The sequence below is a fragment of the Kryptolebias marmoratus genome, linkage group LG19 (assembly GCF_001649575.2).
Source record: "Kryptolebias marmoratus isolate JLee-2015 linkage group LG19, ASM164957v2, whole genome shotgun sequence".
Lineage (NCBI taxonomy): Eukaryota > Metazoa > Chordata > Actinopteri > Cyprinodontiformes > Rivulidae > Kryptolebias > Kryptolebias marmoratus.
Genome location: NC_051448.1, coordinates 19,576,078 through 19,588,857, shown reverse-complemented (window position 1 = coordinate 19,588,857; position 12,780 = coordinate 19,576,078). Strand labels below are relative to the sequence as shown.

The following is a 12,780-nucleotide window of genomic DNA, read 5'->3' as shown; positions in this document are numbered from 1 at the left end:
TCGTGTTCCCAGGTCAGTGTTTGGTCTTGCTGCTCTTTAAGTGATGGTGGTGTTCTGTCTCACTGATGAGCTTTGTTCACATCAGCTCTCTGACAACCTGAGGTCAAATTCTACAGCTCAGACCGGTCTGGGATGTTCTGTTTGACATTTCTTTTATAGTAAATTGTTCAAACAACAAACTGAGTCTTCCTGTCTCCCTTATTTTTTTGCCACAGTAGTTAACTTTGCATTCAACCAAACTTAACCTGGTAATCTGACCCTTTCATCACAAAAAAGGCTCAAACTTAGTCAGTTATAAAGATTCTGAGCTAAACTTCGGTGTGTTTGTGGCCGAGAGTCGTCCTCAACACATGCACTCACAGATCACACAAAGGCTTGCAATATTAGAAGACTGCACATTAAGTTATTTTTAAGATTTGACCAAAACGCCTATAACTTTGTCATTTCTCAACGCAATACAATTTTAGTTTAAAGCTCTGGCATGAAAGGCGGCGGATTGTATGACTTCCTTCAAGGAATTCTTGGCCTTTAGTTTTTATTTTTTTAAATTACTGATATTAAAACTGCCCCAGCAACATCTTCTTTAAGCCCAATGGAATGCTGTAGATGTACAACATTTTGATGCTAATAAACATGCGTTTCCTAAAGCAGTTCATTTTTTGTTGTTGTTTTTTTTAATCTAATGAACCTTTACTTACAGTTCCTTTTTTCCCTTCTTGAAAACCCTAATCAATTGAGCTTTGACAATGTTTGGATTTTCCTCGGGAGAAGAGTGTTAAAAGCGATTTTGACATTTCAGTTTTAGATTTTCGTTTCCTGGCAAGACAGACTTTTATTCTCTCAACGTTCCGTCGCCCTGTTTCCGGTTACGCAACGCCCCTTGACGCAGCGCCCCACCTCCTCCTTCTCCTCCTCCTCAGCAGGTTTTCGTCTTCTCAGGCTCTACAGCCGTTTGTGACCGGAGGGTCCGAGGGTTTCAACACCACAAACAACAACAACAACAACAGCAACAAAGTTTTCTCGGGAGGTCACGTGACTCCTCGGACTGTTTACATCCAGCAGGTTTATATTAGCCCTGCTGCTGCCACCACTGCTGTGACTAATAATAGGCCCTTGTCATCAGCAATAATAATAATATAGTGCAGAGGCAGCTGCACAGGTCAAACAGGAATGCAGACTAGAAAATAAGCCTCAAACAAACAGTCAGCATGAAAGCTATAGGTTCTCATATTGAAAAACCCTAACTGTCAGGTGCATCTGGACACCACAGATGTCACACTGTGTGTCTAACAGCATTTTATGTAGGAGCTCTGATGAGTTAAAAAGAGCCTTCACTTCCAGTTTTAAAGAGAAAATCCTGAGTGCAGATACAATGAAAGTCAATGGGAGTTTGGGTGTGACTTCACTGCATTGTGGGGGGCATCGGAGAGTAAAACCGTAAGTTAAATGGCAACGAGAGGCACACGGAGTGAAAAAAGGCAAAGATGCCCACAGTTTGGTACATAAACGGTATAAGAAGTGTAAAGTTTAGAGGACTGACGATAAGAGTTTGTTTGCAAAAGTTTAAACGGCTCGAAAGTTAGTCTGTGGCTTTGTCACACTAAGTTGAACATTTTGGGGTGAAATTGTCAAAAATCATCGATCTTTAACTGCGTCTGAGTTATAGAGGTCAAATGAGGCATTGTTTTTCTCATTTGTTGTTTTTGTTTTTTGTGTGAAGGCTTTTGCCGATTTCATCTTTGCTGTATGATGCGCTGCTACCAAACATTAGAACACCATTTCCCACTGAGCCGCACGGCTTGATCAGGTTTTTATTTGAGGTTTTCCAAAGCTGCAGGAGGAGTGAATCAAATTTGGGAAGGAAACAATAAAAAGCAGCTTTAATATTGTTGCCTCAATGCTTCTGCATTTGGTCCCTTATTAAAGGGGAAATTAAAGAAAATATAAATTTAAAAAAAGGAGTTTTCCTGAGTTTTTAGTGATGTCCCACAGTCTTCAAGGAGTTTCCCATTCGGACAGCTAGAGGTGGCCGGTGCCGGTCAGACAGGCGGTGGTTCTTCTGTTGAAGGTTTGTATTGTAGGTGGTCCTCTTCAAAACATTAACTGCAGTCAGTCACCAGACTTTGGATTGTAATTTTCACCAGGAGCTAAACTAACCACATCCATCAAACTTTCTTCTCCTTCGAAAAGCTGAAAAATGACTCAGCTGTTGAAGATTCAGGTGAGTTTACACAATTAATTACAACAAACAGAATCATTTCACCCTCACACTGTCTGTATTTACTGCCTTGTTGACGTTCCTGTGATTGGCTCTCGGAAAATGAGACCCTAGTAATTTGTTTATCTTTGATTAATACACGTAAATTTAGTTTTAAAATGTGAGACTCTGAAAACAAGAACCTTTTATGACTTTCTTTTGATTCATGTTGGCTTCAAAACATTTTTCATTGCACCTTTAAATCTTTCCCTTAAAACAAACAAAAACCCCTCCAGCTGTCATAAATTAATACTTATATTCTAGCTGTCATTGTGAACCTATTTGTTGCAGCATCGGTGTTTCAGGAACAGATGTTTTCTGTAGTAATGACATTTTCGAGGTTCTTTGTGCTTCATTAGTCATCATTAGAGCCTGTGAATGTACACTGCACCGACTCCTCTGTGGTTGGTAGTGCAGCGCTCCTCCCTCCTCCCCTCCACCCAGCCCATGGAAGGAGAGTCCACTCTGTTACCGTGGAAACCAGTCAACTGGGCCTGGAGGAGCTCGGAGAAAATGAGCCGGGTGGCCGGACACAAAAACCCAGTCAGAGCATGAAGGCATGCGTTAAGTGTGTTCAGGAGCTGGGTTTTCCTTGATCTGCCGGGTGAGGAGGACCGAGGGTGAGTGGAAAACCACGGGAGGGTTTGACACGGCTCTGAGCCGCTTTGTGCTGCCGCTGGAAATGCTGCTGCTCTGTAGTTTTTATTACATACAACAATAGAAGCTGGAGTTGGTCAACAGCAGACAGGAAGTCAGGAAATAACATCTGGAAAGTTTTCAAGATCAAAAGCTACATTATTTGTTATAGATCATCCATTTATTGGTTAAAAACGCTTTTCTTCAAAAAGCCAAATTTTAGATAGATAGATAGATAGATAGATAGATAGATAGATAGATAGATAGATAGATAGATAGATAGATAGATAGATAGATAGATAGATAGATAGATAGATAGATAGATAGATAGATAGATAGATAGATAGATAGATAGATAGATAGATAGATAGATAGATAGATAGATAGATGCAGAATTAAAAACACAAGAGAGTATAATTCATACTTGTCTATATGTAATAAAAGAGTCTGTATATGGATCCCAGTGGCTAAAGTTTAAATGGCCATAAATTACTAAACATTACAATGGATTAATAATCTGAATGGCTGCAGGGAAGAAACTATTTGCACATCTTGTAGCGTCTCCCTGAGGGTAAAAGGCTAAACAAGTTATATATATGAAGAGGTTTGGAGTTACAGTTCTATTCAAAGATTTTTTTGCTCCTTCCTTCCCTTTTCTGCCCCTCAGTTTTGTTTGTTTTACATTGAAACACCTTGTGGTTTTTAGCCTGTGAAAGGTGTTATGTTTTCTTACTTAGTCCGTGTACTTGACTGTTTTCAGAAGGATAGATTTTTTATTTTCAGTTTTTTAAGTCCCTTAACATAGATTTGTATTTAACATAATTAATTTTTTAAAAATCACATAATTCAAGGGATGAACTTGCATTGTATCCATGCATAATTTAACCAGAAATTGTCAGGATCTGTGTTGTTTCATTTCGTTCCTTTCCTTATTATATTGTTTTGCTGTGTTTTTGCATTGTTGAGATCTCTCGTGTTTACATTTGTTCCTTTTTCCATGAGCTACCAGCTCCTTTCTCTTTAGTCCTGCCCCTCCCACTCACACCTGTTCCCTGTTATCATTAGTCCCACCTGCAGTCAGTCAGTTTGGTTTCACACCCTGTCTGGTTCTCCTCTGTGGTTCTCATGCTGTTATCTGTTACCTTGTATTTTGCTTCCATGCCAGTTTGTTTTGTTTAGTTGTTCTTTGTCCTGTTAAATCTTTATTCCTTATCTCGTGTCAGTCTGTGTCCCTGGAGCCAAACACAACTAAACCACTAAACCGTAACAAAAACCTTATTTATAATGGTTTTTAGGCAGTCATTGATTTGCTACTAAAACTGTTTAAAGAAAAAAAAAAGAAATATAGAAAATAGCACTTTAGCATCATTAATTTTTTTTTAAACTGTAAGCTGAAAACTTAAAACATTAGATTATCAACTAAATGTTCATACATCAGGTCCTTTTTATGGCTTGCTTTTAGACCTATCTGTTTTTTTTGTTTTTTTTTGTCCTCTACTTGTTTTTCTTAAAGGACACACTGTCAAAGTGCCAACTTTGAAACACATTAAAAACACAAAATTTGTCCATTTAAAAGCAAAATGTAAAGAAATGTAAGGTGGTTTGAGAAGTTTGCATTGTAAATCTTACTAGAATATTTCAGAAGGCTAAACATTAGCACTGGTTCAGTTACTCAACCTGATGCTGTGAAGTGGTAATAATTTGATGAGAACAATATTTTAGACAGTTATGATCTCAAAAAAGTGACAAACATTTGACTTTTGTCTCTCTGTTTTTGTCATTTCAAGATGCCACTCGTGTTAAGGCCTTTCACAAACGATGCCAAGATGCAGACCAAACGGAGCACTTGGACCCCCCTGAACCATCCGCTGACCAACAGCAAGGTCCAGATCAGCTCCTTCTGAAACATTCAGCTGATAAAAGCTCCTTACTGTTTGCTACATCACACTCTGTATAGTTGTGATATTTGTATTGGGCAGATATCTTGATTGTTTTAAAAATAGTTTTTACAAAACTGACCACAAGTTTAGATGGGTGACCACTTTACATTTTAAGTTTAAACACTTTTCTTGGTAGCATGGAAGCAGAACGTTTGAGATTTCACCCATAAACTTCCTAGGATAGAGGCAGAAAGCTGTGAAACTAAAGATCACTGATGAAATATCCAAACTGTATTGACTGGGTAAACTTGTCTCTGTTTCTATAACATTAGACCTTTTTCAATAAAAGTAACATGTTCAGATAAAATTGTTTTCACATTCTAGATGGAAGAGAATCAGTAAACTTTGCAATCTTTAAAGCTAAAGGTAAAAAATATGTATATTTTTAGAGTAAAAAACAAAAAATGTCTATTTTAAACTCATAATTGGTGAATAAAGATAACCTGAAGTAGGGTCTCATAAAGAGATATTTTGGACATTTTGAAGTGGCGTTCTGTGTAAAAGATATAAACAATTAATATCTTACCTGTTGTAGATGGCTCTCTGAGCTGTCTTAGTTTGGAAAAATAGAGTTTAATTCTGACAGGGCTGATGAGCCAATGGCTAGTCCGAACACATCCAACATCAAAGTGAATTGCTGCCAATCAACACAGCTCCAGTCTACAACTTTTCATAGACTTTTACCACCATTAGCGTTACACAAGTCTGTATTATTTACATGGAATTTCATTGTCATTTGCAAGAACAAATACAGGCAGCATCAGCTAGCTGCAGCACTTCCTGCAGAAATATAATATTTTTGCCAGACTAGCTTAGGCAATGCAAAACTGACATGCGTTTAAAGGTTTAAATAATTGCATTTTCATGGAGTGTTGTAAGAATCAAATATTAAGCTTTTGCAGCCACTATTTGTGCTGGCAAATTCTTTGTAAATAACTAATGTGAAACTTACAGTGTTGTAAAGGTTTATGAATCAGCATTCGCCTGAATCTTTATGAGAGTTTTGAGATTCGACTTGTTTTAAGATGGCGGCAGCCCACTTTGGTTTTAGCTCTGTTCACACAAGCCCTTAGCTTGTCAGTTTGGGCAGAATTAAACATTATCTCGCCAAACTGCTGTTCAAAGAGCTCTCTACAATAGGTAAGATATGACATTTCCACAGAACCCCCACTTCAAAATAACCAAAAATATCTCCTCAGCATCTGTGAGTCATGAGTAGGTCACATTTCACCAAGTTCTTCATGTGATATAACTATCTTTTGTTGCTCAGGTGTTTGAAGAGAGACGACACCTGGTAGCAAAGTGGGTGAGTTTAGCCAGAAAAGTTCCTGTGTTCTGTTGAGTCTGGAAGCAAACCAAAGCTGAAAGTCGAATATGATACTTGTTTTTAAATGTACCCTGTGTCTCTAACAGTTTGACAGATGGTCTGACAGTCAGAGGAAGGCCGTGCTGCTAGATTTTGTAATGAACTGTTCTGTGGAGCAGCTCAGGTTCCTGAGCATCAGCGTGAGCAGACAGCTCCCCCTGCAGGCTGCGGACTTTACCTGCCTGCTGCCCAGAGCCCTCTGCCTCTACATCTTCTCCTTCCTGGACCCACGCAGTCTCTGTCGATGTGCTCAGGTACACAGGCTTAGCCGACCTGGTTCTGGTCCTTTATCACGTTGGTGAAACTGGCACATTTTTGAGTTTGATCTCTGTGTGAAAGGTGAGCTGGCACTGGAACAACACTGTCGAGTTGGACCAGCTGTGGATGCCAAAGTGTCTGAGGCGCGGCTGGTGCCTTAACGTCACCCCGTCACCGTTCGAGCGGGGTGTCTGGAAGAGACTTTACATCCAGACTGTCCAGGAGCTGCAGCTCAACCTTCTGAAGGTCAGTAGATCAGATCCAGAAGTTCTCATCGTGGTGTTTTTAAATACACAGGATGAGCAGCTTGGTAGATTCACTGACAAAAAAGGTAAACACCCAGATGAAGGGTTGGAAATAAAATAAAACTGCACGTGCTGAAAAGGCATGATTACAGAATCAGATCAAATGGATAACAGAGGTGGCAGTGCCATGTCAGTAAGGAGTGGCACCATTTCAAGCCTGGATACAAGCATTGATGTGGTATGGAATGGGCTCCTACATGGCCTTTATATCTTCTTCTGCAGCAAGTTGGACCATAGCTCTTATAACTGACCCTCAAGATCTGACAGAACATCACTGGGTCAGAGTTATTTTCTGAGCTGGTCAAACACATGTTTGGTTGTCTAGGGGATCTATTCAGCCATGGTGGGACCTTGATAGGACACAAGCAGTCCACAGACACATGGCTCATGGGTGGACAGGTGTTGTCTTGTTGAAAGATTGTGCCAGGGTTCTATCTCAGGAGGAGTAAGACATAAAGAGACAAGATGTCACTGAGGTAGTGATATGCCATTAGGGTCCCTTGAATCACTTCTGGAGGTGACCTGAAGTTATATGTTCTGGCTCCACACACCATGATGCCAGGAATAGCACCGTTATGTTCCTCTTCAGGACTGCCAGGATGAGTTTTCTCCCCTCTGTGCCACAATATGAGCACACAGCAGTCATCAGCGGTAACACAGAATAAATATTCACTGCTGAACATGACACAACGCCATTCACTGTTAGTCCATGCCTCCCAGTTATGGTAATATAGCTATAACTATGTCTTTAAGGCATAATGCATGACTGCGCGGGGTGTTGTTAAGAACTGCAGGATCATGGGGTTCTATAATACTTGGTGTGGTCTGTCTTGGGCAATCAGAACCTTCACAATGTGTGTGGGTCTCCTCACAGACCCATTGGTTCCAGGACTGTGTCACTGTGACATCAGTACACGCCACACGCAGTTGCACAATATAAACACCTAACCTCATGCAAACCAACAATGTGACCCCTATCAATTTCAATTAAGTGCTGGTAATGCTTTGTAATGTATCTATGAAGTAGCTGGTAGCTGAGCTGCAAGATAAAACTCTCTCTGTTTACCAGTAGACCTATGTTCTTACCCTCACCTATGGTCACTACCTCTGGGTAGTGATAGAAAGAACGAGATCTCGGATACAGGCAGTCATAATTAGTTTTCTCCTCAGGGTAGCTGGGCTCTTCCTTAGAGATAGGGTGAGAAGTTTGGTTATCCGTGAGGGACTCTGAGTAGAGCTGCGTCTCCTCCATATCAAGAGGAGCTAGTTAAGGTGGTTCGAGCATCTGGTAAGGATGTCCCCAGCATGCCTCTTGAAGGAGGTGGTCTGGACTTGTCCAACTGGGGAAGACCCAGATGGAGACACTATGTCCCTCAGCTGGTCTGTGAACACCTTGGAATCCTCCGGGAGGAGGTGGCTGTGGAGGGAGATGTCTGGGCCTCCCTGCTCAAGCTGCTGCCTCAGTGACCCGACTCAAAAAAAAAAACAAAAGCAGCAGATAATAGATGAATAGAGGGATAGATGGAATACTCCTGCAACTGCCTGATAACACTTCACTCCACTCATATTGCTGCCACTTATGCCCTCTAGTGCTCAATCTGGACTAGCCAGCTCCTTACAAATGGAATATATTACTGTACACATCATTGTCAGTCTGCATTTGTACCGAATTACATTCAAATCAGACCATTCCTTTTAGGTGGTTTATTTGTTTTAGTCTGTGAGTATATTTTAATTATGAGGCAACAGTACTAAAATTCTGCTCCTTGTCTCCAGACGGGTTTGGTGCAGCCACAGCTGATGGTTCCTGATGGTTCAGCAGTTAGCAGCGAACACAAAAAGCTACAAGACCTGGCCCACATCAGTGAGGAGCGTCCAGCCTCTCCCACCCAGCCTCCCAGAACCATGTCGGGGTCAAGATTAAAAAAGGAAAAGCCAGCAAACACACCACCACCATGGAGAGGCTCTGACAAACATCCCAAAGACACGATACGCTTTAACTACCTGGAGAACCTGGATCCCATCGAACAGGCACTGAGAGCGTAAGATGACTGATGAACATTTAACAAAAACACTCCTGAAATGAGACCCAACATCCAAAGCATTTGTTCCATTCATTCCCATTTAAAGTTGATTGGAGGCTGCAGGAGGTTACATTAGGAAAAAGTCAGTATCTTAAATTTCAATTCATTTCATCAACAAAGATTTTTTTTTTTCATTTTAGCCGAGGCTCATCAAGACTTATGTTGAGAGGTAAAGTTACACAGAGTAAATGATTTGATTTAAAGAAGATTTCTTGGCCTGGTATCACTTTATGACAATTTTATAAACTATTATTCAGTAATCAGCAGTACTAAAGTAATCTATTATAAGTACTGCTTTACTGCTGCCAAATAAGCTGACAGAAACATCATCCAGCATCATGAATGAAAGTCAATCATTCTGGCAACAGTTCAGTTCAGTTTTGGACTCATTAGCTGCGTAAAAACAGAGTTTCTTAGCATTTGCATCATTTTCAGTGTCATCACCATTCATTTATTGAGAGAAAGCACTTTGGAGCATCACTACCCAAAGGAAATCATGACGCTATTCATAATTTATAACTGTTTCCACTTCATCAGGCCAAGCTTAGGTAACTGCTTGAGTAAGATCCTGATACATCAGAGTGGTTTCATGAAGACGTTCAGACACTCACGGCCGTCTCTCCTCAGGCAAACAAGAAGCAGAGCCTCAGCACGCCATGGCGACACAGCTGAGCTGAACTACAGGAGGAAGAACCCGGTGTCCGAAGCGACTTACAAACTGCGCAAAGCCAAGTCTCTGGTAAATTACGCTCCATCCATCACCGTCACCACGACACTGCAGTGACTGTGACCTCCTCGACTGAAAACTCCAGGAAGTGTGTGTTCCCTGGAGGCTGCGCAAAGCAGCAGGCATCATGCATTATGGAGCAGCTCTGTGGCAGAAATGCATGTTAATGATGAGCTGTTTGGAGAGGGGCGCAGTTTGAGGAGAGGGTGAAACGGACAACATTGCCGCTTTGACTTGTTGGTAAAATTCCTGAGGTCAAACTTTACCACTCTCTTCTTTCAGATGTTCCTCACCTCCGGCTTCAGAATTCAAACGACCCAAGCTCCTCCTGATCGCCCGCAACCCCCATTTACAGCTCAGACTCAAGAGGCCCCCACCCTCACTAAGGAGACTGCCACGAGCCTGCTCGGCCTGGCCCGGTGGAATGCTGGGATCCGTCCGAGGCCGGTGAGGACGCCGCTGCCTCAGCTGAGTCTCGAGGCGCTCAGGGCGTCCCGGCGTTCCCACAGGAGTGCTCCCAGTAAGTCATCCCACTTCCTCCACTGCTCCGGGTGAATCTGATGAAACCACACAGTAAGAAATAAAAAAAGGAAGCCTGGGAAACAGACCCTGCAGGGAAAGAGACAGTTTGTGACCTGATTAGAAATAGTACAACTTCTTTTTGTTGTTGAGTCCTGCTGGCTTTACAAGTTTTTCCTGAAACGTAAATAAAACCAACTGCTTATTTTGAAATGACGGGCACAAAAAATACTGAACCCTCCAACGATTAAAGAGATAAAGATAAAAGGGCTGCTTTAGCACAGCTGCATGATTAAAGAGTTGTAAAAAGCTTTTGATTTTAATGTGGAGAAGTTGCATGTCTGCAGACAGGACAACAATGAATGAAAACAGAGAAACCTTAGCTCAGAAATCGGGGATCAAAGCCAACAGAATAATCATCTTTTTCAGCTTTAAGGCTGATTCAACTAAAGTTTTATCTAAAAGGTAAAACTGCAAAACTAGCACAATATTGGTCAAGGGAGTAATTACATACGTACCTCAAATAAAGGCCGAGCATTGCTTCCAGTGCAGTGGTTCATTGTGGGATATTTTGCTAACAGACAAAGTTGAATCTAGTAGTTCAATCAATCAATCAATCAATCAATCAATCAATCAATCAATCAAATCACATGTATTCACTCACTCAGTGTAACAATTCCATCAATTACAATATACATTTTCCCATACCTCCACCATACATGAGTAAAAAGGAGCAGGAATCAGATAAATCTTGGAGTTACCTGCCCCTCTCTCAATAAGCAGAAAGTCAATTAAATGGTCGCTGTCATCAAATTAAAGAAAAAAGCAAATTGCAAACAATATCATTCCTCACTAAATGAATTCAGAGATATATACAATTCAATACATTTTTCCTTATAAAGTTTTTTAAATTGATTTATAGTGGAACATTTGATCAATTCTTCGTCCAAATTATTCCATAGTTTTACTCCATGAACCGAGATGCACATTTGTTTTAAAGTGGTACACACAGTTTTACTTTTGAAATCATTTTCCATCATTTCCATCATTTGAATTTAAAATTTAAAAAAATTGCAATTTAACTGGTAATGGTATTTTCTTTGCTTTAAACATAACTAATAAGATATTTTAATTAACCGGTTCTTGAAATTTCAGAATTTTTCAATAAATACATTGTTTGTATGTTCTTTGGCATTCACTTTATGTAAAATTCTCATGACTTTCTTTTGTATCATAAACAATGACTTAATATTAGTTTTATATGTATTGCCCCATACCTCAATACAATCTAGTAGTTAATGTCAAAAATGTAAACAAAGATCTCAAATGTTCTGTCACAAAGTGATTTATTATACCATTTTAACAGTGTGTATGTTTATTAACCACAGGTACATCACTCTTTGTCTGAAGTCCAGCCCTGAGCTCGCCACAACTCTACCGCCCCCATCAGGACAGTGACAGAAGTGCGGCCCTCTACATGTGGACCCCACCTCAAGCTTCACAAAGTCTATCCCTAAAAAACATAAATCCTTCCAATGATTTATGAGGAATGAAATGAGAGACTGAATGGAAAAATGAAATGTGTCCATTCGAGAGAATAATGGTTCTCAGTTTAGGAACATTGACGTAATATTGAAATTAAAGTCTCCAGAGCCAAGCGAGGAAAGAAGAATTTGGGGAATCCATTTTGTAAGTCAGTCTCAGTTGGCTTTATTTTAAGACTCAAGAACGTGGTCTTTATATTCCCCTTTTTAAAACGTTTGAGACATGAAAACAAGGTAGATGGTTTGGACGGGGCCTCCAGTAAAAAAACAAAAATAATTTAAAAAAACCCCAACATTTTGCAAGATCAGATGAAAATTATCACATTTATTACATTGCTGCTCCCCCTTTTTTTAAAAAACAAAAGTTGCTAAGTTTTTGCATAAATTGTTTTGTAATACTCATTTTGATCACTAGAGAGTGTGGTCAACAACTTTTTTTAAATCTAAATCTTATCCCCATAAAAAAAAAAAAAAAAAACTTTAAGAAAAAAATAAATAAAACTTAATTCCCCAATTTTCTACTGGCTTTCACACAATCAAATAAAAGTTTTTTTGGAATTCAAGACATTAACCTGTCAGTTTCTTACATCTGTTTAAATGTTAAATGGTTTTAGAATAAGCGTTAACCCCAGCATCTCACTGAGCTGCGACTTCTGGTGAATAGTATACATGAACGAGACTCCAAAAGGTCTCAAGATGTTTACAGATGTTCTTAATTTCCTTGCAGTCTTCTCACTTGAATTTTGAACATTAAAAAAAAAAAGTTCTCTTACAATAGTCACAGAATTGTCGCAGGCATTTCAAACCCTTCTCAAATTAGTTTCAGTAATTCTAAAGAACTAAAACTGTATCCTGACTCCTGAAAAGGAGCTCTTCTGTGACAGAAAACATCTGAGGCTACAGCCCCAAATGTCCAGGTCTAAAAACCACATTGATGTTTTTTTTTAATATATAAAAAAAAAATTCCCTTCTCACCCTCCGCGGGTGGTCTTTGTTTCATCCTCTGAGCTCGGGTCCTCTACCAGAGGCCTGGGAGCTTGAGGGTTATCTTGGCTGTGCCTAGAACTGCACATTTCTGGACTGAGATGTCTGATGTTGTTCCTGGGATCTGTTGTAGCCACTGCTCCAGTTTGGGGGTGACTGC

At 40.1% G+C, this 12,780-nt stretch overlaps 1 protein-coding gene across 1 annotated transcript; it reads left to right on the top strand.

Moving 5' to 3' along the window:
• Nucleotides 1–2,745: 2,745 nt before the first annotated feature.
• On the top strand, nucleotides 2,746–11,976 carry fbxo16 (F-box protein 16). Its single transcript, XM_017409090.3, has 9 exons — nucleotides 2,746–2,877; nucleotides 4,681–4,776; nucleotides 6,104–6,139; nucleotides 6,247–6,453; nucleotides 6,539–6,703; nucleotides 8,539–8,804; nucleotides 9,474–9,585; nucleotides 9,856–10,093; nucleotides 11,481–11,976. The coding sequence occupies exons 2-9, from the start codon at nucleotides 4,681–4,683 to the stop codon at nucleotides 11,498–11,500; spliced, it is 1,140 nt and encodes a 379-aa protein (XP_017264579.1). The 5' UTR covers nucleotides 2,746–2,877; the 3' UTR covers nucleotides 11,501–11,976.
• Nucleotides 11,977–12,780: the final 804 nt, after the last annotated feature.

Bases quoted from the DNA above. Each gene is read 5' to 3' on its own strand.
- fbxo16 (XM_017409090.3), top strand. From the start codon at position 4,681: ATGCCACTCGTGTTAAGGCCTTTCACAAACGATGCCAAGATGCAGACC. The intron at 4,777-6,103 runs GTCCAGATCAGC...TTTGTTGCTCAG, and splicing joins ATCCGCTGACCAACAGCAAG to GTGTTTGAAGAGAGACGACA. The intron at 10,094-11,480 runs GTAAGTCATCCC...TATTAACCACAG, and splicing joins TTCCCACAGGAGTGCTCCCA to GTACATCACTCTTTGTCTGA.